This window comes from Pieris brassicae, chromosome 12 (assembly GCF_905147105.1).
Source record: "Pieris brassicae chromosome 12, ilPieBrab1.1, whole genome shotgun sequence".
NCBI lineage: Eukaryota > Metazoa > Arthropoda > Insecta > Lepidoptera > Pieridae > Pieris > Pieris brassicae.
Window position 1 is genome coordinate 4884036 of NC_059676.1, and position 24960 is coordinate 4908995.

The 24960-nt window shown below is 32.1% G+C and overlaps 2 protein-coding genes and 1 long non-coding RNA gene across 6 annotated transcripts in view; 1 reads left to right on the top strand and 2 right to left on the bottom strand.

Annotated features, from left to right (window-relative positions):
* LOC123717562 overlaps positions 1–6143 on the bottom strand; it is a 33706-nt gene extending 27563 nt beyond the window's left edge. The window contains exons 1-2 of one of the 2 annotated variants that reach the window (XM_045673627.1): positions 5945–6143; positions 5709–5819 (exon numbers count right to left, since the gene is read on the bottom strand). In XM_045673627.1, coding sequence (XP_045529583.1) covers positions 5709–5729 — 21 coding nt within the window. In that variant the 5' untranslated portion in view covers positions 5730–5819; positions 5945–6143. The other variant, XM_045673628.1, reaches the window with a different exon arrangement.
* A 10982-nt stretch (positions 6144–17125) lies between these two features.
* Positions 17126–24960, top strand: part of LOC123717561 (protein argonaute-2) — a 29910-nt gene continuing 22075 nt past the window's right edge. Inside the window, exons 1-3 of one of the 3 annotated variants that reach the window (XM_045673626.1) lie at positions 17126–17196; positions 20495–20525; positions 23203–23571. In XM_045673626.1, the coding sequence (XP_045529582.1) occupies positions 20516–20525; positions 23203–23571 (379 nt within the window). In that variant the 5' untranslated portion in view covers positions 17126–17196; positions 20495–20515. Of the gene's footprint in view, positions 17197–18104; positions 18123–19847; positions 20099–20494; positions 20526–23202; positions 23572–24960 lie in introns of those variants that run through there. The other 2 variants (XM_045673625.1, XM_045673624.1) reach the window with 2 other exon arrangements.
* LOC123717563 lies at positions 17915–19635 on the bottom strand. Its single transcript, XR_006754839.1, has 3 exons — positions 19428–19635; positions 19140–19274; positions 17915–19057 (listed from the first exon to the last, which is right to left on the bottom strand). It is a non-coding gene; the product is annotated as an uncharacterized LOC123717563 (long non-coding RNA).

Consider the following 24960-nt stretch of genomic DNA (forward strand, 5'->3'; position numbering starts at 1 on the left):
TAAATATTGCTACGCATGCCAACATTTTATATTCGACCTTCAGGTGTCGCCCGTTTGTGAAACACCGGCGCAGGCGCATATTAACATAGTCAAGTTCTCATACGTCGCGCGTGTGCCCACAAACCGGTCTGTGTTTCCGCCTTCCGCGATTTATATTGCTTATTTGATAACAAATTTCTCACGCAATTTAATTTAAAAAGTAATGTTTGAAACGTTTTTAAATTAACAAACACAATGTGGTTTCATCAAATCGGTGCTTTTATAATCTGTGTTACCCCATTCTAACATTCATGCTTTACTCTGAAAAAGGTTTTTTTATGCCATTCTAACTAGCTCTTCTCTAAATAGTTATATAGTATCAAAGGAAATGAAATTGTGTGGCCCGACAGGCACTCAACATTTAAGCGAATTGGTGTTTCTATACTTTACAGTTTAACAAATAAAAAAATCTTTTGCATGTAAGGCGCGTTTTTATTATACACACTATAAAATATTTCAACTATCTTGACCCGCAGCATTTATTGACAAAATTGTATGTATTGGGTAAGGCCGCAGTATGTAAATGTCTATCCAATGACAAGGCCTCAATAGGCTTTACCTTTAAAACGGTGTGGACAGTCACCTTGACTCCTATACATGTAAGGCCAGTGGAGTTGAGAAAAGGAAGTGTTCATTCATGATTAAGTCAATTGAACCTTTGTTTAAAGTGCGTATTGTATTTAAAAGGAAACTACTCAAAAGGCGCTTATCTGCAGAACAAATTTCACAGAATGAGGTTGACTAAGATCACTATTGCGTGACTAATTGTATACCTAATCCTGTATGTGTATTTGTTTATCCTTTATATCACCTCAATGATACCACAATTAACATAATTATATATCCATTGGAGGATACATTACTCAGACTGTAGTGTTCTTTTGTGAATTACAGAAGTTAAAAACGTTAACATAGCAATTTAATAAAAAAAACTTTTAAGTTGTTTACTACAAGTAACGTAATAAAGTAGCCGGTAGTGTAAACTGTGTGTGGGTTTCGTGGTACGAAACATTGCATTTAATATGAATAGTTGGCAAATAAATAATAATTGTATAAATCTCTATACCCAAATTATATCAAATAAATGAGTTACGCTTCAACTTTTTAGGTGTGGGCCTCAGAGTTTTGAATATGTTTTATGATCATTTGTCAATCTAATAGGCAAATAGGTGATAAGCTTTCTGTGCCTGACTCAAGCTATCTACTTGTTCTGGGTCTAGGGCAAGTTGATTTCCTCACGATATATTTTCATCTTTCGCGCGAATAATTAATGCGCAAAGCATGTCCATTGGTGCACAGCCAGGGATTGTACCTACGACTTCAGGGATGAGAGTCGCACTCTGAAGCCAGTCGCTGCTTGTCAAGGAAATTGCCTTATAATACGTTAATAATCAATATTAATATACATAAATGCAGATTAAACAAAATCAATTAAATAAATATTGCAATAATTAATATAATAAGTAATAAAATTAACTAAGGATATTGAATGAAATACATAACTTCTTAATACACTTCCGTTAATCTTGATTTTGACACTCTCTTGGCATATGACATTGAAATACCAACAAAATTAAGGAGAATTATATTGTATAAGGTTTTAACGAGTAATAATACGATAACTCAGTCGTTAATATAATGAATGTAAAAAATGTCAAGAAATAGCACGATGTCGTTACAAATCTTTATAAGAATATGTATAAGACACGAAATTCGTTTGGTATATAGTTTGACAACATCGCTATTTTTTTGGGTTATTTTTTACTCCTATTTCTTTAATTTACGGCATGCACTATCTATAAATCATACTATTTGATAAATGTTCGAGCTTGGAAAGAAATAAAGCTTTTTAAAGTTTGTTTAAGAAATAACATCAATATGCAAATTACTCTTCCAAACTACTATTCTTCTTCAAACCAAACTGATTTGGTTAAAATTATAAACAAGATTGCGGAAATAGATGGTAAAAAGTAAATGTTTAGGTAACCTATGGATTTAGGACATATGTAGAAACTTGCCATATTTTATGTAATACTATATACTTTTAAAATTAAGTATGTTGACATCCCCCGTGTCTTCTAAAATGCCAATAGCAATTTCAAGAACATGTTTTTCCATAGAAACCGCATTTTTCTTTTATAAAAATATGAAACACAACTACGAAACTGCATAATAATTTATACAAATAATATTTCAGTTTTGTTAAAATTTATATCAAAATAAGTAAATAAAACAACAAATGTTTTGCTGGGTTTTCCATACACTCCCGCCGACTGCTTTGCGATAGACTCACTACTGTGCATACGATACGGCACCACCGGTAATCCTAGGCAGAACATGATAACAGCATAGCCTAGTACTTCACGATCTCTCTCATATCAACCCTATGCTTGTAAGGATACGTCAGCATCCCTTCCATTACGTCACATATCTGTATCTGTATGTCAGAAACTTACAACACGCACTATACGAGACCTGGAGGATTACATACACTATAATATATTATCTCATTAATTATGCTGGTGTATTTAACAAGATATCGAAATATTACTTCCTACACATAAAAATGTCATCTAAAACGTTTCGTACTTTCTGCATTACACAAGTGTTGCGACATCTTACGAGTCGTCAAGTCCATTTAAGTCCTATTATTTTGGTCACACAACGTTTACAAGGCTATATTGTCGCATGTTCTAGATAAAATTTGTCTATTGTACTAATATCTTTTTCATGGTAAGAACACAAGGTTTAAGATAATTTACGGGTAATTAGGTTAAAAGTATGTTCTTAAGGTTATTTCTTTGGTACGACTGAAACTGATAAAGAAACAAAAATACATAAAATGCAAGAAGATAGATTGATAAAACCTCTTTTGGGTATAGTTTTTGTTTTTTATAAGAGAAGTTAGATTTTAAAAATAGAAGACATTTATATACCGTTAACTAAATATCCTGTGATCAAATATATTATTTCCATCGAAACGTAAAAATGCCTACCAAAGAAAATTCAAAATTTACTACGACGTTTTCTTACGAAAATAAGAAATCGTTATCAGATATTTCGCGATGAAGATTTCTTTATGCAAAGTTAAAATGGTGTCTAACTAAATAACTTGAAAACATGTGTCCTAGCACAATGCAAAATTATCTATAATTAATTCGAATTACAAGCGCAAATTTTAACGCACCGCTGAGTTCACCTTGACAAGATCAATTATGTACTAATCGTCAAATTAGCTGAATAATTTTTAAAGATATCTCACGTAATGATGGCTATATAGGTCATTCACCTATAGGCCACGGAACAACGAAGGTCACTTTTTACATGCCAATGTAACTCGGTCATGAGAAGTATCAAGGAACTACAAGTGTCCAAAGATATGTGAATACAATTCTGGTTCATAATACATTGTATTATAAACGAAATTGGCATATACGCCTTACTGTGAGCAGTAATGAGCATCAGGTACATTGTTTTACTGAACTTTACCTTGGCCGTAATTAATAAGTTCTTTTGTTAGAAACGCCAAATAAATCACGCTGTTTTAAATTTATTATCAATATAGGAGTATCCGTTCTAAAAAGCAGCGTGAGCCAATTGGAAGGGTGCGACCCTCATGTCGTGGGTTCGAATCACGGCCGTGCCGCAATGATATTGTTTTTCTGTTTGCGCACACGCAATTAGCACTTCCTCCTACAGATAAGGCATACATTGTGTGGAAACTTCTAATCCTAAAATCGATGTCATGTGTCAGACACAAGTACCTACTTGTCTAAAAAATAATCTAAGAAATGCACGTAGTCCAGGGCCAAGACCTATTTAGAGTTGTAGCGCCACATCATTATTATTAGTATCCGATCTAATTCCCAAATTTGTGAATGTACACATTTATATACATATATATATATATGTATAGACCACAAACAAATGTTTATTTATTAACAACGTTGACGCAATAATAACGTTTAATGATACGAATAGTAGAGATTTAACTTTTAATCGGAAAGTATGCTTTATACAAAATCACACGAGAAAAGTCCCTGTTCAAAGCCAACAGAGTATAAATTCATAGATTTCGTTAAGACAGACGATATACGAGTACAATATTAAATGACGCAATGTTTTAAAACCAAATAAGAATGACTTTGAAGATCTCCTCAAAGGAATATGAAATAAAGCTATACATAGTGAAATCGAAGCATTACATAAGTTGCAAGTAAAATATTTATTACAATGTCACATATCCGGATGCATAACTGCTGTCAGAAACGTTTGACATAACATCAAATCATAATATTTCCTATGGTGAAAAATTCTTTAATACTACGAAACATAGTAGCTGTTAAAGATTTTTTAATAAAGGTTATATATACCAATGGCGCTACTACATTTTAGGTCTGGGCATCAGATTTCTGTATTTGTTGCGTAATCATTTCTATTAGGCAGGTGATCAACTCTGTGCCTGACACACGCCGTCGACTTTTGACTCAAAGGAAAGCCGGTTTCCTTCATTGTACGAGCGAGTGTTAGATTCTACAACATCAGGGATAAGAGTCGCATGCTGAAGCCACTAGACCAACACAGCTTATAGATAATAGTTAGATAAATATTGAAATATAAACTGTGGCGTAACAATCCACAGTTTTGTTTCTATTTTCTTGGATAAAAAGAGTCCATCCAGGGTTAGACGTCAACCAACACTGCTATTTAAGTTTTAATTATTCGTAAATTACTTTTATTTGTTCACTATGCAGTATAATTATGAAATTAATACTTTAAACAAAGAAAAACATAGCGATTAAATACAGTCTATGCCCCGCAGTTCTATTCTCATTATGTCGAAGCGTCATAATATCGTAGGCCTATGCTATTTTTTTTTTAATTGTACCAGTAGTAGCGCCTTCAAAGAATTGTTATTCTTTATACTATTATTGAAATTTTACGAAGGAAAAGTGTCTGTTAAACACTATCAAGATACCGAAGGTCTTAATGGCCGCAGACGCAAACACTGATTCGGATCATTAATATGACAGGACTTAAGGAAGTAGTGCCGGATTACATTAAATTACACGGTCGTATTAAGAAATTTGTTCTAAATAACCAGTTTGACCAAGTCACGAGCTCTATTTTATTATACTGCATTCGCTTTAACAATGACGTTTACCAATTAGAAAATAAATAACATTATCGTATGCGGCATTTTCCGCTTTTGATTTCAAAACATTTTGAAAAAGTTAAAACTATATTTAGTATGTTTAGTAGCTATGATATTTACGTCCAAGGATATTTCCTTATATGTATCTGATGCTTTTGTTTTTCATTATAATTAAAATAATATTGCCGATGCTAAATCAATAGTTTCGTTGAGAACTACGCTTCTACCTAATTTTTCTTTATACGCTATGTGGCGTACAATACCATCTAAATATTATTCAAAGATCCATAATTATATGTAAAACTCAGATAATATATAATACTTGTCTTTTCACACTTTCAACTTTTATTTCATGATTTAAACGTAAATTTTTGAAAGTTCAACATACCTAATATACACAGTTTTTTTTAATCTAGTAAGTATTTACTAGATTAAAAATATTCTGGTATCTGTGAATGTAAAGATCACGGAAACAATAGACTACAAATATAAAAAAGCTGAAAAGAGTACTTACAATTTTGACGTAGCTATTCATTTTGGCGGGTAAACGTGGATACACTGTCACAGAATCACTGGTAGCGAACGCGTTGTCCGCTGCGGCCGCGAATACTAAAGCTGGTTCCGCCTGCAACCAAACGTTCGGTGGTGGTGAATACACAACAGACACGTGAAAAGCGAATCGCGGGGATGTGGAAACTGTTTCGCAAGGAACCTTGACAGTCGTCGAATTTATATATTTTCTTTACGTACTTTGGTGTTGGCTGCGTGAGATTGGATCTGGTAGTAAGGTGCTTCAGTTGTGAGTTCCAGTTATATAGGACAGACCGTGACCTCCAGGTTACAGCCGCTCCATTGATATCTTATCTTTGAGGAATCCCTTATTTCGTATAGGCTTTCTACGTGTACAAAACGTATTTAAATTTATTTATTTATTTGATAATATTTTTTAAATAATTTGTCTGTCAAACAAATTTCTGAGAAATTATGATTGTTAAATATTTATTATGCCTGTCTTTGCTTGACTAATAATGTTTTAACAGTGTAGCATTTAATTGTGAATTAATTTCTGAAATCGGTTAGGGAGTATTCGCTACAAAATACAAATGATTCCACTTTATAATGAACTATGGCTTATAAGCCAAAAGTTTGATAGATTCCCTGAAAAGAATAAATTTTTGAGAATAAACTCGATGTTTTTGTATGCAAGTTCGATGTAGTTCTCTCAATAACCGTAGCGCTTATGTCACATCCTTGGGATCGGCACAAAACCTTATTATTGGAATCAGAATCGCTGTTGGTATCGCTATTGGAAGTTACAGACAGGCCTTTAACGAAACATAACTATTTGTGTCTTTTGGGGTTGAAAAATTATAAAGTAGTATAATAACTATAACGGAATGATACCTTAAGGATTTCCTCTCTATTTACAACCCAATAAGGTAAATAGTATGTAAATTAATTTCCGGATACATAAACTATTTTATTAGTAAAGCAACTCGTGGATCAGAAATATGAATTAAGGAAATTAATTTTACAAAATATGTTTTAACAAATTTAATAAAAATCTTATGTAATTATTGCATAAGATTTTACAATGATTAAATACAAAGTTCTGGTACTAAAACACATTTGGGGTAACTTATGATTTACATTTGATTTAGTAAAATTTTCTCAGCGAAGTCTATTTCATTGATTTTAAACGTATAATTTATCTCTATATGTGACACGCCTATTGAGAAAATTATGCATAAAATAATCTAATGTATCAGATTATTTTAAAAAGGGCTTAATTACAGTTTGTAAAAATTTATTTTATGCAAAGATATCACAACCAAGTCAAGGTTATATTTTAACAATAAAAGCTATTGTGTCGCACAAAGATACATTTTAATTACAACACAGCAATTTATTCATTAAATTAATTTGCACTATTTTATCGTATCTTACTGATAACTCGCATTGTTTAACGACTCACAAACCTCGACTTAAGTTAAATAGCACTTACCGGTATCTAATAGATAAAATATAAGGTTAGTTATAATTAAGTCTGTGGCAACTTGTATGAAGAAACTATGTAGAAAGAATGTTTAACTTCTTTTGACATTTAACAGCTTTTTTGAATGACTTCTGTCTTCAATAAGTTGTGTACACTGTTGAAAGTGCCGTTGAGCTATGTTTTCTTTACCGTAAAAGTATAATATAAACAAATCTATAAGTCATAGTTTGGCTTTGAACGCGTTTATTTAATGTGAAATTATGTTTTATATATACGTATACATTATTTTTCTATAATGATTGGTCGAAAGGCATACTGGATTCAATAGCGATTCCGATTTTAATATTGAGTTCTCATACCGGAAACATGCTACATGACAAGTGACCAGATTATATGACAAGTATTGGCCGCCAAAACAAGATAGCTCTAGGCAAGATGGCGTTGTTCCAGTCCCTGTGACGTACCAAACTCGTAAACAATACTGCGTTTTGTCTCAAATTGCACAAATATACATATTATAATTGACAGGCGAAGACCTTATTTACAAGCATGTTATACTCGTATCATCGTCGATTTCTGTCACGTGACTAAAGTATCAAAATCAGTACATATTTTAATTATGATTCTTTAATACATTAATTTATTATTTTATTTTATTTCCATTTCACTCATTGAATCCATCTTTTACACGTATATTCTTAGTAAAAAAATCATATTCTCTCAAAACGCCTCTTCCAATCGAATATAGTTTCGTTGTTACATGACGTCTTTTGGGTTCTTTGTACCAATTCCAACCAATTATTTACTTAAGTTAATCGCTGATATCGTATCGTTTTATTTTTGCTAAGTCTGAGCTTCTGATCCGATCGGTTTGGATATCCTTCCCATAGATATAGATTATAATCTCAAATATTATATATAAATTAATACCGAATTGAATACTTTATTCGTAAACAGCTTTCGTGTTTTTTCAAAAGCACGTGACATGTACGTCAGCCTTTTTGTTTCGAATTTCAGTGAAAGACTCGGTCTACGAGTTTCATGTGTCGTAAAGGCCTTATCCTGTCATTTATAACTAGTTTTATTATAAGTACTACTTGAGTTATATAGTCAGTAGAAGTCAAGATAAAAAAAAATGTAACTGCCAAAGTATTACCGCAGAAGATTTGCTGCATCTGGCATCAGACGAGAGACGCTTCCAGAGAATATTCAACAAAAAATCGCAGCATAAAAAACAATGTAATTAATATTGAACTTTTAACTGAAGTCGTTTAGTATAATTCGTGTATCATAACTAAAAAGATGAGAAACAGACAAAACAAGACAATAAACTTTGACACCAGTTCTCAAGTCAATGTTCAGGTGTGGTTGGAATACGAGCCTTTAGTTTGGCCTAAGTAAATATATATTATATTTACTTAGGCCATATAAATATTTTTTTTCGTAAAATCAATTAACGCAGTGATAATAAGCAATTATACTTAAGAATTTAAGTCGTTTATAAACGGGTTGATAAAAGTCAATTTCAGTGTAAATTAAGCTCAAATACAATCCTTTATTTATTTTAGGCCTTGTAATTTTTAACTTATCCTTCGGCCCATAACTTTATATAAATTTATATATCTATGCATAGTGCACACTATGAGATGGTAGCATCGTCAGATAGCGTAGAAAAATATTATTTCATGAAAGATTAGACACACTTGATTAGACACACTAACTACTAACAAACCTCAAAACCAAACAAACCTCAAATGGCCCTCAATATGTTTTTGACTTACGGGAGTCACACTGAGCATTCCATTTTCACATACATATATTGTTGGTAGCTTTACAATGGGCTGTTTATTTGTACCACCTCTTGGATTTCTTATGTCCTTCCTAATATATATTAGACATAATCTTGTTAGATTTTGATATATGCACGCACGGATGTTTCTGATACCTTGTAGCGCGAGTTTTAGACGAGGGAAAAGTATTTCCTTATCACAACCAAGATTCTTCTTGTAATTAAATTAAGTTTGTATTTCCTATATCTCCATAGCTTTCCCCGAAAAATTAAAATAACATATGGCTAGGGACAAGTTTAAATGATTATTATACAGTATTTAAATTTCATCAATATCCAAAATATGATTTGTTCTCTTGTAGCCCAGCTACATTCTTCAATAAACAGTCGGTTAAGTGGTCAAAAATTACACTCATCCAGTAAATAAAACTATTAAGTTCTAGTGTCATCAAGGTATGTCGATAAAAATCTAGATAGCGACAAAACAAGGTACAATAATACTTCCGCAAAATCTGTGGTCCGCTGTCGAAGGTGAATGGCCGCAGGCATTGGACAATGCCAGTGAATGGGATACATTTTTTATTTTATCAAATCCCTACGTAATATTATGTGAAGAATAATTATATGTAAACCTTGTCAGTTTTACGCCTATTATTTCAGGGATACAATATTTAAAGTCTGTCTTTTTTAACAATATTTGTACTATTACGTCTTATTATGTCTATGCGTACGTTAGTGAGTGTATACTTAAAATTACATAAAAAAATGTATTTTTATTATTTGTGTTGTATGAGTACGTTGCATAATAGCTATACATAGGCATATAAATAAAATTATATTTTATCTATCAATCTAAATCCAACGCAAATTCTTTTTTTTTGCCTTGGCCTAGGAGCAATGGAATTTTTTACACAGCCCAAGTCTTAAATGTTCTCCGAGCTCATTTAAATTCAAAGCAAAGTAATACCTTGAAAGAGACTAGGCCGGAGACGCACGTCTTGGTTAAAGAATCGTCGGCAATGGTTTGGTCCAAGCACCAGGTGATGTTCAGAAGCGCGGCATTAAAAATTAAAGTAGGCAAGATGATCACCAACCTTCGAAAAGAGATTACACTATAGGATAAGAAGAAACTTTTAAGTCACTGAAGTTAATAATATCTAGTATATATTGCTTTTGACATACGTATATTAACAAAATATTGCGAAATACTTTATAAAGCCTTGATGTACTTAGCATTGATTAACTTTAGAGTAAATTGGATCGGATATTACACATATTTTCTTTAAAACGAGCAAGTTTTGGGCGTTTCTCAATAATTGTATAAAATAATAAATTTGTTTAAGATTTTATAAGGTTTTAATGTAACTCATATGGTATATTCTAAGTATTTTAAGCAAGTAACAAAATAATTTTTATCAATCAGATTTATTAACAGCAATGGGTCAGACAATATTTCTGCTGCGTATAACTTAAAAAGTACGGGTTTCCTATTTTCAATAATTAAATTATAAAAATATATACAATATTTATTAATTATAATAATATTTACATATACATCACGGCATGAACTGAAGTTCAATTTCAGTAAGCTTACCAACTTCATATACGAGGTATACGATGTCAGCTCTATTTCCGTCGTTAACTGCTGACACATGATTTTTACCCACAGAATCAAATCCCATACGTATTTGACATACGGGAGGCACGCAGCGCTAATTCCCGAATTTTAGGCATGTCATTAATTGAAAAAGTGCCAGCGGTTACTAATGATTGAGTCAATAATTAATGTCGGTATTTGATTTTCATTAAATGCCGTACAAAAACTTTATTGTCTATGGATGAATTTATTATGATAATTTAGTAACCTTCTCGCAACATTGAACTTGTAGACACTGACCCAATTGTAGTCTATGGTTCAACGATCCAAAGAGCACATCAACATCACAGGTTCATTCAGGCGAATCAATATTAATTAATATTACTTTAAGATTAATTATTAAATGATTATTATCGTATAAAAATGATATACGATAAATCTTTATTGTAAAACGTATGTATGTGTATGTTATGTATTATAATTATTTTTGATATATTTTTCTTAAACAATTTTAATTTAAAGTATGTTTTTATGTTTCAATAATGTAAGATATAAAATACTGATGACTTACTTACTCAGTAATTAATTTATTCACGTATATTCAAAAATGAATATGTCCTATGTCACCATGGATGGGCCAGAGGGCGCCCACAGTAAACACTATTGCATTTTTTCCAAGCCAGTTCTATTAAAACAAGAATAATGGAATATCTTTCAGCATTTGTTATAACATTCTGTGTCATTTTTCCATGATTAGCCATTATTTATTCACACTTCGTTACATTTATACAAAAACAAATAACATGATACATAAAAATTATAAGGGATGTAACGTGTAGCCTTATCGCTAGCGAGTGACTTCTTCCAGGCAACCGTAAAGGTAGGAAAAGACTAAAAAATAATAACCAAATCTTATAAAAAATATAGAACTTTAATCTAAAGTAATACAAAACAACAATTAAAAAAACAAATTAAAAACTAAAACGCTAATATCACAGATTCATGAATGGCGATGCAATACAAGAATTACAAAAGGATATCGTTATGTTGAAATGGAAGAGTTTTAAAAAATGTTAGGGAGGTAGCCAATCGTATGGAGTCGGGCAGCTTATTCCACAACTTAATGGCGGAGATCCAAAGAATTGCCTAAGAAGGATGAGCCGTGAGGTGAAATTTCCAATAAGCATTCATTGGTGGAGCATCATTCAACTATTAATCGAGTTTAAATTTACATCTGAGAATTGTTCCATCCATTTGTGTGTTGCCTCCTTTAATTTGCTATTTATATTTTATATAGATATGGCTATTTTTGAATACTGAAACATTATTTTACTAACATCTAACGTCTAAGCATAATTATCAAAAAACATTTCCAAAATGTTCTCTAGACACTTCAGCGATATGAACGTTCAGTTAAGGCTGATATCATAAAAATAGATAGTCAACATAATACCTTCACCTTGTAGACGCATTTTAAACATTCAAGTAATAAAATAGACGCAAAAATCTCGTTATTTAACAATATTTGTGCCAAGATCACTTGGCACGCTTCGCCGGCACTTGTGTCAAATTACAACTTTCGTTACGCTGACGTTATATCACGTAGAGAACCAATTATACAATAATTCAATTCATTCTAATATTTCAGATACAGGTTTATAATTACATAAAAAAGGAAAGATTCGTGTTTTTGCAATGAACTTAAAAACTAGTGACTTTCATCGCATTCAGTCTTGATCTACGCAGTTTATCTCATTCCAAGTCTTACCGGGTCTCTTCGGCTCACCTGGAACTGTACCTCGTTAGGTTTGAATGGTTTTTAAAAATGGACTAATTCTTATGGCCGGCAAGCACCCGTGAGCCCTCTGGCCAGGAGCCCGTTGAGGCCAGGTGAGGTTTCACCGGTTGATTTTCACCAAAATTAAAAAAAAACAACGAATACTTTTAACACATTATCCCGTCATTATTAATGTAACTATTGCTGCATACAAACCTCTTCATTCAAAAACGTAACTTCAAAAATCCTTACCTTTAAAATCTTACACGAGACTTGGAAAATATACATAATTTAACATACTTATGTAATATTTCTTCAACACATTTAACTAACAACAAATTATTGTAATATAATTAATTAAATATTGAAAGAAAAACATACAGTCCCTCCCTCCCTCAGTCCTGGCAAAGGGTCGCCAATATTTATTATATTTAGTCTTAACACCAAAAAGAACGGCAAAGGTCTCAATTTCTTTTAAATGTTTGAACTCCAACTCTGCTTTAAGTTGCTGTCACCAGCATAAATTATTTAAAACTAAACGCAGTTAATAATTTAAAAAAGCATTGCTAATGACATTGTTTTATATACTTAACCTTACATTGTGAAAATAATTGTCATATTAGTCACGATATCATACAGTTTTCGCAGTTATACCTATGTGCTAGTTATTAATTACGTAATGATAATAAATATATATATCGGAAGGAATGAAAGGCCGGCAACGCACTTGCGAAGCTTCCGGCAATGTGTCCATGGGCACTTTACATTTAACATAAGATGAGCCCCTTGCCCCCTTTGGCCGGTTACTTAGAAAAAAATAAAGCAGACCCGGCATAAGTTGGTAATCAAGTTTATATGATTGTATGTTTGGTTGTATAATCTTTGTATATTGATATATCTACGCCACCATATTGCGTCAAACAAACTGAATCGGTCCAAATAACAGTGAATAATGTTAGTATATAATGATTTGAAGTAGCCATACGGTGATTGATATTTATGCCTTGACGATTTGATGATGTTATGCTCAACCCTTCACACATATGGCTTCGCTCGTTGACATTAAAAATATTTTACCTAAACTGTCCTCATGAATAATTGTAGAATATTGGTGCAGAAAATTCGAGCAGTGATTTTTAAATTTATCCCGAATACAGACAGAAAACGCGATATATAATATAAAAGTACATATTTTGTATAATATGTTGTCATTGATAATTACACATAATTTTTTTTCTCTAGTACTCAATCATATATACCAGAACGATCCATTTCCGTTACAGACTTTGTAAATCTGACTACCACAGAAAAAGTATTTTAATTTATCGGTTTACTATATACATATGACTCTCATAAATAATGTTTTCTAATTTTATAATTCGGTATTGTAAATCCAGATTACCCTCTAACACCTTATAAAGTTTGCTTCTTTATAAAATTGCTAATGTGTATAATAAGGAAGTTCCCGTTGCCAGAACGAGGCGTGGTCCATCATTATTTTATAGGTAAAGGTAGACCGATCTTTTCCTATTACCTGAAAGCCGTCACGTTTCAATTACCAACAAGAGATACGTTGAAGACAGTTAAAAAGAAAATATATAACTAAATTAAAATATGTTTTAACAATATATTATATACGCCTTTTAATTCGTTGCATTTTTTAATCAATATTTTTGTTATGATATCATATGTTCGTGTTGGCCTAGTGGTTTCTGCATGCAACGGTCGTCTGTGAGGTCGTAGGTTCGAAACCTTGGCAATGAAATGTATTGTTTGTTGTGCGAAAGTTACACTCGCTTGTACGGTGAGAGAAAATATCTAATAGTAAGAACTGGTGAAACGAAATCAAGACCTCAAAAATTGTAGTTATTTGTTTTCTTTCTAATATAAAATTAAATATAGAATATGAAATTGACATAATGAAACCAAAGTGTTACTCCAATAACCTCGAAGTCTCCCAATAATTATGGTAATCCATATCAGTATAAACTGGTAAAAATAATAACGTTAATATAATTCAAATGTCCATTCAAAAAATATCTTCAAATGTAATATATGAAACTTGAAGGCCGTATTAAAACTACCTTTAAATAGTACATAAGAAAATATATTGAACGCTTAATTTTTTTAAAGGTGACGTGGAATTAAGTGGAATAGATAAGACCGGAAGGAAGGATGTGGAGGCCTTGTCTCTACTTCCGACATCTAGGGTTCATAGACTGGCCTTCTTTGGTGTCAACTAATGGATATTTATTTCAAATCCGGAGCAATGTGTCATTTTAAATTATAACAGTTTTTACTGTTTAAAAAATTTCCAATCGCTCTCGCTCAATTAAAAAACACAGTGCCTGTGGAACACTAAGATTTTTCATACGTTTCAATATAACTTAGTAAAAATACATCTGTTTTGCTGGTTCTAGCGATATTTTGGAAAATATGGACAAGCATTTCAGTCTCTATGCATCGTCTTCCGCATTTACCATGGAGAGTATTCAGAGTTGTTCGGACTAATACCTGTTGCAATAGTGTTCAAACACTCTGGATAGCTATACCCTATAATCAACAAAAGTCAACCGGCGCAATCCCCATATCGGCATTGTCTATATACCTCCAGACTCTTTGCAGGCTGAAAGACTTGAAACGTTTATTTCGTCGTATAGCCGTATAATAGACACAAATTTAAGTGATATCTTTATAATAGTCGGTGAATTTAACCTCCCAAATATTAATTGGGCGCCTCTAGGACCTATTCTATTAAAAAAGAGGGACTTCTAAAATACAAAATACCTCCGCAATGTTTTTAAATGATATTAATATTTCAGGCCTAACACAACATAATTTTCCGGCTAATAGTATATAGTCATTCGCAAACATAATAAAATACAATTTTGTTATAAAATAAGAGATACAACAATTAAACAGGTGAATTTAATTGGAGATTTGGGAATAATATAACAGAAAAAGCATATAAACAACTTGGCTTCGTCTAACGTGTATGCAAACCTTTCAATAACATAAATTGTATTAAATGACTGTTTGGTCCCCCATTTACAAGAAATACATCGAAGAAATAGAGAACATTCCAAAAAGTTTATTAAATATTAAGGATGTATAAAGGAAAGTATAGTAGCTACATAGATTCCTGCAAGTACTTTCGTATTGAATCCCTTGAATGTAGACGTAAACAATACGACCTAATGTTTTTATTTGCGACGGTTTAATTGACTGCCTGACTTATTGTCGCTTTTACTTTTTCACACCCCTTCATCATACAATACAAGGCAAACCCAACTATTCCAGATACCTCGGTCTAATAAAAACTGTATACGTAACTCATGCTTATGCTCATGCTCAAAAGGTCATGCTGTTCCGGCCAAACAGATTCCCATCGGAAGAGCTTTATCATCTCAGCCAATTACTTTCCGTTATGAAGCTGTATGTCCTGAGTCTAATTTTAAACCCAAACAGAGCGGTACCATTTGATAGTAGGCTGTTCTTAAAAATAAATAGGGATGTTGTTGTCGGTCAGACCGTAAGGACTGACTTTGCCAGACGCAATATGCAAGCAGACTACATCTATAATAAATTAAATAGGCTGCTTAACATCTACCCGCTTACCGTCTACAATCTAAAAATACGACTAAAGGACTGGCTCATGAACATACCCTACGCAGAGTTAGAGCTTCTTCTGAGGCCTAGTATGTAGTTAAAGACTTTATTCATTCACTCACTGACTCAGTCACTCACTCACACACTCACTTATGCACTCAAGCGTGTTGATAACAATTAAAAATCAATAATAAAAAAAAGATGTAACTAAATTATATATAAATTAAATATTTTAAGTTTGTTAGTTAAGCTGGAAACCCTGACACAGGTATTTTTTACTTAAAAGGGGTTCCCAAATCTTACATATTGTAATGCAATTGTACTTAAAATGAATAAACACATTTTTTATTTATTTATTTAACTCAGCCATGTATCGTATACCTTCAGATTATAACACAAATTAGCAGCAAATACATATATTTAATGTGACTAAAGAATGCTTAAAAAAATATTTTAAAAACTCTGGTATGTTTTATTAATAATGGCTTTGTTATTCTTCCTTTATATTAAATATTTATTATAATGATCAATGAATCTTAGAACTTATACATATAATCTAGAATTTAGTATGAATTAGTACTTTGTTATATTTTTTTGTATAAATAGGTAAAACTGTGCTTTATGTTTTGTTTGAATGTGTATTCCGTTTTTGGCTTTTGTATATAATTGTTTAATGAGTAGCTGTTGGAATACTTTAATAAAATAAAAAAATAAATGAAGTATCACCTTGACGTCCGTCGTTCCACAACTGAGGGTTTCTTAAGGCACCTAGTGTTGGTGTGAGGTAGCACCACCATGTGGAAGCAGCTGCTCTCTGAAGTATTTCCGACTTAGGGTATTTCAAGAAAAAAAACGTAGCAATTCTTAAAAGGCCGGCAACGCACTCGCAAGCTTTATGAAAATGTGAGTGTCCAGAGTAGCGGTATCACTTAACATCAGTTGAGCCTACTGCCTGTTTGCCGCCTATTACTTACATAAAAAAATGAATGATTGAATGCATGATGATGAGCTCTCCTCTAATATATTTGCAATTAGAATGTGATTCAGAAACAAAACTTTTTGAATCAACAGGCCGAACAACGTTATGTCAATCGAATACCGTTTTGACATACGCACATGTCATTAGCGTATTGTGAACACCATAAACATCAACATATACCAAATAGCTTACGTGACTGTTCACACGTTTTGAATATGTGATGTAGCCAAATTAATGAAGCGGGAATGCGTTAAGGTAACACGTAGGCGTAAGTTAATTATTTAATATCGATCTACCTTAGTAAGTTTATTCAAAAGTATATACAGGATATCCGGCAGAGTATGGGAGCCGTGTTAAAATGCTCTTAAATATTATATTTTTAATGAGAACTATAAAATATTGTATTAAATCAACGAGTGTACCTACATTTTTATTTATTAATTAAGGTTTCTGTTAAGTAAATTAATTACCTGATTAAAACGTAAACGATGTAATTTCTGAAATAGTGACAGCGATGAAATTAGTATTAAAAGAATATGATTTATATAATAGATATGGTCTGACTTATTTAAAATAATTTTTGTGAAGTGCGTTATACCAAATTAAAAGAGAAACATTTCTTTTAAGTGTGTAAAACATGGGTAAAGCAATGATACATACTTTGTAAGATCTGTATATATACTCTTAAAAACCATTTCTCTTGATTTTATTTGACTTCATTTAAACGAAATGTGTTTAAAACTTTATAATTAAAGCAAAGTGTTCCGGTTTCTATTAGGTTCCAGTTTTAAAAGTCTTATTTTTTTCTTTACCTTGTGGATGCAAATATCAGTCACAGATTTTGACTACTTCTTAAAGAAGTCTCATTCTTAATAATTTAAATGATGGTCAAATACAGCGTTTGTGGACAATGGTGCGTGTAGTATCACGTTATCAGGCATAAAACAGGAAATATAAAGATGCTCAATTTAAACTTAAAAATATTTATTCATTAGGAACCATAACCAAAATCTGATTTAAGAAGTTTGACACCTTCAAATGATTCATCGCTGTAACTTTTATTGTCATGAACATGGATGAGAAATGGTTCAGGTTCCTCTTGTTATTCTGTCTTTTACCATGTACTTATTTTCAACAGTAATCCCATGATCCATTGGATCCAGTCATCAGCAGTCACACTGGTAAAACATTTTCTTATTAAATATTCCATTTTGGCAGCTGGCATGCCTAGATTCATACTTGCCACACAAAAGACACAAAAGCTCAGCTTTTGTAAAAGTTTTGTCAACGAGAATATCATTTTTGGTGAGTTGCTTCTAAATATCAGCCTTTAAACTGCTCTAGTAAGTGGCTTCTTAATTTGAGTTACATGATAACTTGCATTATCCATTACAAGTAGGTTCAGTAAAATTCTGTCTCAATTTTTCTTCCAACCATCTCATGAAGTTATTGCGGTTTATATCATCATGGTAATCAGCCATTTTAGATTTTTGTTCTGAACACCAATAATGCAAAAACCCTTCTCAGAGCCAGCATAGACTATGATGTATCTTTTACTTAAAAAATAACAACATAGTAATAAAAATAACAATCAAACATTCTGAAAATCATTCCAAAAAAGTCAAAATTTATTTTACAAAAACCTTTAGAAGTTTTGTCAGTTACTCCACTCATACTTGGTCCTTTGCCATGACTTTTTTGGCTAGTAATTTTGGTGGACATATGTTTCATCCAGGTAAAGGTCTTTCCTTCTTGTCACTTATACAGCTCTAAGATAACTGGATATCAGAGCAAAAATTTAAACTTTTCAATTAGAATCTTTCATTTCTATTAGTTTTAAACTCAAAACCATTCTTTAAAAATATTGTCCTCAAAGTCTCTAGAGATCCAGTGAATCTAATGGATTTTTGCAGTTCTGCTTACAAAGGTATTATTGTTGGAACTTGAGTCTTCACACAGTGAAATTAATTTATTTTATTAAGAATTGTTGACATGTTAAAATCATCTAAGTTTGAAACTCTGGAGTGACAAGTCCCTTTTTTTCCTGGTGTGTTTGACACACCTTGGATTAAGGAACCTTCTTTTTTTATTGGCCTAATTATGTTGACACCAACTTCTGCAATAATAACAATAATTCGGTTAGATGGCTTATTATTATCACTAACAATGGACTAAATATAATGAAATCTGTTAGTTACCAATCTATTAGTTTAGATGAATGGGCCAAATAACTGGATTCGGTGGTATTCTGACCTTTTTCTCAACATATTTGAGTTCTTTCATCTTTGACTAATTCTTGGATCTTACATTTAAAATTACGTCATCAGACAGTCCTTAAAACAAGAAATAATTAATCTTCATGTTAAAACATGATTAATAGAAGCAAAAGTTTTTTCATTGGTTCTGGGTTTAAAAGTTTTTTAAACCAACTACTTTTTTAAGTTGTTAAAATTTAGAGCAAGTATCAGTGTTTAGGTTGTACTTACTTCAAGCTGAAATAATTTCATCAAAAAATCGTTGTTTTTCCTCGAAGCGCTGATCATATTTTCCTTTCTCTGTTCATACTTGCTTGTCATTGTACACAGCAACCTGTAATGGGCACTACTCTTAAAGGGTTTCGACATTTTTTCGCACGAAAATTTACAATAATCACACAACAACAAGTTAGTGACATTTAGTTTGACAGTCCGCACTCCGCAGTGTGTCCATATGAAGAATTCGAAATAAATCCACGTCCCACTCGCTTGTCAGACTTTAGCACACTCGCTCATAGTCTTAATCTGTGCTTTTACACAAACATATTTACCCCAAACCCTGTAACATTATATATATTTGAAATTCAAATATTATAATTATTATATACTATAAAGTTTTACGTAATTTCTGTAAATAGAATGTTCTAGATAATTGATTTTTGTTTGGGGAAACCCCCTTACATATTGCTGATGCAATATTTCTGATAGATTGACAACTGGCAGTTAAAACAATTATTTATATTGTTTACACTATACAGCCCTGCTATTTGTTGCTATTTCTTAATCTTAATAAATAGTAAATATCATTGAGCCGAGTAGTGTTAAAAAACAGCTTAATCATTCATTTCAACGAAATCAATATCTCCATTGTAAACTGGGATACAAGACATTTCGTTTATTTGGTGGGTAAACTTTTACATTATTATTATATTTTATTTATAAGTAAATTCTTATTATGTTGCTGTGTTTATATAGTATTTATTTTATAAACATAATTTACTTATCTAAAGGATTCTTTGGTAATTCGTTGTATCAATACCAATTCTATTAATACACCAATATGGTGCATAGGTCATCGGTAAATCATGACTAAAAAAGGGATATGTATTACTATAATAGTAAATCGTTCTTATGTTTCACATCTATAGGTTTAAACTCCTTATTCCTACTAATTTCAATGTAATATAATCTAGGCAAAAATTTACACATTATATGGTATAGAGTTACTTAAATACAATCTTTACCAAAATTATCTATTCATTGAGAATTCATATTTACATTTAAAAATATTTTTTCAGATATAACAGAAAACATCAATTATGGGTAGAGGTAAGATAGTTCAGAGTATTGATAGCTATAAGGCATAAATGTATCTTAAAGATTTTTATATGTCTATATCAATGGCGACAAAAAACAAATCTGCATTTTTGCTAAAATCGTTTTTTTGCATAATTCAACACGGAATGTTGTGATATTTCCTTTCTCGAAAATTTAAACATATACACAGGAGTCATTGTTTGTTTGTTAGTTGTATCGGGCAATTCAGCTTGTCAGCTGTTATAAACAAAGATATCTGTTACTTGACCATTTCGCCATGGCCGCCTGGCGTTTTAAATATAATATTAACTTGCTTTATTTACAACAATAATGTTTACATTTTATAATAATAAGCTAAAACCAGTAATAGAAGAAATCTTAAATCAATACACACTATATTTAAATAATAAAAAAAGGTTAGATTAGAGAGATTAAAGTGTATCCAAGTAATCCATATGTTATTAATTACTTGAAGCTAAGTCAATGTTGATTGATTTTCGTTGACATGCTAATACTAGAAATAGACAAAATAATGTTGAGTCGCTTAACAATGCTCCCACCAATACCTTGAAAATAATGACAGCTAAATATAAATATTTGATATCACTCTGTGAATTTAATCCCCTCAAGGTACCATAATTTTTATAAAAATAAAACTTACTGATACACATATAGAAAATATGAATTCTGATGAAGACTGAATATTCTTGTAACATTTTTTTAATAGGGAAGTTCAAACATCAGTCAATTAAACATTATGGGTTAGCTACACTAGTTTATAGTATATTTACTCAAATGACATAAAAAAATCTTGTTTTTGTGTTTGGATAAAGCTTGTTTGAGATTTGATCATTTTGTTAAGGTACAGTACTAAAAATGTTGTAATTATTGAAATAAATTTAATAGTTGTCAAATAATAAGCTTTATTATCTTTTATAAACCTTACTTAATGTTCTTTACTCTTGACTTGTTTATTTTCTATGATTATAATTTAAAAAAAAATGTTAATGATCTACCTTACCTATGGGCATATTACCTTTATGATTATAGTTATATCTTTCATTATCAAATTTTGATTGATTTCCAAAGGTAAAGTGTTCATTTCTGTGAACTAGTAGTAGTATGCTTGGTTGATTGTATATTAATTATGTTAATTACGTGGTCGGTCCCAAAGTTCTGCCATAAATATAAATAAATAATGATTAAAACAAAAGTACTTATCAGGTTTTAAGAGTGATATATCAATTTATAGTACATTAATTAAGGAATACAAATAGCATATACAAAATTATTCGAAATTACCTCCCTTATTTTTAATACAGTTCCTTAAGCGCCGCATCCAGTCGTCTATGGCAGCACGCACCATATTCATGTCAATTTCAGTGACTGTTTTTTTTAATGATGACTTCAGACTCTTAAAATGATTTTTTTAATGGAGATTGTCACAGACCTTTCTCTGTAAGACCTGCCAAATTTTGTAGTCCAAAGTATTAAGGTCCGGACTGGAGGAAGGCTAATCCTCATGTCTAATTAGGTCAATGTTTAGACGCTCAAACCAGGCTTGAGTGGTCTTGGCGTTGTGTGCAGGCGCAGAGTCCTGCTGGAACATGAAGCGATGTCCCGCAAATAGCGTGCTGGGCAGGTCTTTAACAAGCCGATCAAAAACTGTCGCTTGGTACACTTTTGCACTTGTTTTGACCCCCTTTTGCAAAAATCGACCTCAGTTGGCCCGTAATAGGACACTCCCAACCGGACCATTACTGATGATGGATGATGTCCATGTTGCATCCTCGTAACTTTATTTACAGCTTCTTTAGAACTAGCGTAAATTCTATCATTATGTTAATTGTACTTCTCTTCAATATCGAAATTGTCTTCGTCCGTAAAGAGGATATCACGATGTCAGTTTTTAACACCCGCGATCTCTTAAGCGTTATTGCTTTTAAACGAGCATTAAGTAAGTGCCCACGCTTTTTTTGTATGCTTGTAGACCAAGATCTTCATTTATAACCTTTTTTATTGTTTTCCTAACGACACTTTGTCATCAACTTCTGTTTTCGGACAGGATTTCTTGCTATCCGCGCCTTAATAGCTTTGATTACTGCTGGTGTTCTTGCGGAGCGTGGCCGGCAAGCTATTTACTTGGAAACTTCATTGTACCTATCAATAGTATTGTACACAAACCTAAGCATTATATTCAAATTGAGCAACTTGAATATGGTACTCGGCGAGTGCCCACAGCGGTGCAACGCAATAACAGCTATTCTGTTTTCTTTCAATATCCACATCATCGTGAAAAATTTACGGAAAGTGATTGCTTTTTTTATTTTAAAACAATAGTCAAACATTCAAAAATAGAATGCAATAATTTTTTATGACAGAACTTTGGGACCAACTACGAACTTATCAGCTATTTGCATTTCTTTTTTATAACACTAATTATATTTGTTGTTTAAATGAAATTGGTTATATATGATCAATAACAATAAAAAATATCTCGTTATATAAGTAAAATAGTTAAAAAAAAAAAATTAACGGATCCCAAGTAGAAACAAAGATGATGGCAGTTGACTCAGTTTCTTTGCCGTTTGTTTTTTATTGATGTCTATATTACCTTAATTAAAAATATATTTTTTATGAAATAATGTTTTCATTAATTCAGAATATTTTTCTGTTTAAAATATTTCAGGGGGTAAAAAGAAAGGAAAAAAAGAGTCTGAGGATATTGGAGGAGGCTTAGGATTGCTGTCCCTGGAAGATCAACCTTCCACATCATCAGCTATTGCTACTCAGGAAGTTACGAAAGCAGATCCACCACTTCAGAAAGAGGCAGAGGCTGATGACGATGGTATTTCACTGCTGGGTGATGGAGGTCCTAGGAAACCTAGGAAGAAGAAAAAGAATGCACCGTCACAAGAAGCACCAAAACCTTTAAACCCAAGTCAAGCAGCTCCAGGTCCTGGTCAACCAAGTCCTGCACCTCCGGCTTCAGCTGGACGTGGCCGTGGACGTGGCGGTGGAGGTGCACCGGCACAGGCACAGGCTGGTTGGGGTAGAGGTAAATCCTTTATAATTTTTTCTCAATATTGTTCTGTACCTGGAACTGGAACCCTAACATTTAGATAGGTAGGATAGGTAGGATGTAGGGGAGATAATAGTATCCATATTATTACTACATCTGATAGTTTTGTTCTAGTTTTCTGAATCGCCGTAAATGTATTGTAGCAAGGTTACGAAAGCATGCTGCAAAAACATAAAATATTGAAGTTCCAATAGCTACTTTAAATTTTTATTACAAATTAATGTAATAAAAATGTGTGCCTGTTACATAAGTTACTAGTACAGAGTTCCAAGTCAAAATAATTATTGTTTTCAAACAATGTCCTTTACTATATAGAATAGTATTTTGCCTCTTTTGTTTAGTAGTAAGAATAAAATCTAAAAAAATTTATTTTCTATTGGTGAGTTGAAATTATAACTGGAGTAAGAAATATACCCATTTATATAAAATCTGGATGTCAAAAATTACAATAGCAGCTCTTGGAAACTTGGTTAAGTCCTGTAAGTGCGTTGGATTTTGATTATTTATGGTACTAATAGATTGTTCTGAGTCTTGTTTCTGAATCACAACCTAAGTATCCTAGTATTTAACTGTAATATGTTATGTTACACACATAGTGTAAGATACTTTAACACTAAAAAAATACATTGCATCTTTTACAGTACCTAGTGTATATATATATGAGCCCCGATGCAAAATAGTTCGTCGAGTATGGAAAGTAGTGCAAAGCGTAAAATATAGAAAGTAAATATTGTTAAAATAATTAAGAACGTTTATTAAAAAATACAATTTGAGAAACATTTAAAAGTTTATATTAACATAACTGAAATTCTTTCATGACTTTACAACGTAAAAAAATATTCTAAAAAACATACGCAAAACTTTTCGTCTACCCTTTTCATTCACGCAAAATAATTCGTCTATCGCTTAGTTGTGTCGCCTTTGCTCTCAATGACAGCTTTAATGCGAAGATGCATGGTTACAACCAATGCTGCACACTCCTCGGGCGTAATTGACTCCCAGACAGCCATGACTTTAGCCTTTAAGTCGCTCTTCGATCTTAATGGATTTTTACAGAGAGCTTTTTCATTTTCCACCATACGGTTTCGATCGGCGACAAGTCCGGCCTGATAGATGGCCATTCGATCGTATGGATGCTTTTCGCCAGTAGCCATGTCTTTGTTGTCCTTGTATGGCAGGAAGCACCATCCTGTTGAAAAATGAAGGAATCTTGACTCTTTAAGTGACGGAATAGAGGGTAGTAAATTCTCTTCCAAAAGGTTTTGATACCTTGCAACATTGGATGGTTCTATACAATCCACAAACTGCATACCACTAACACGTTGTGCAGACATGCAGCATCATAAGAGACGCCGGAAACTACAC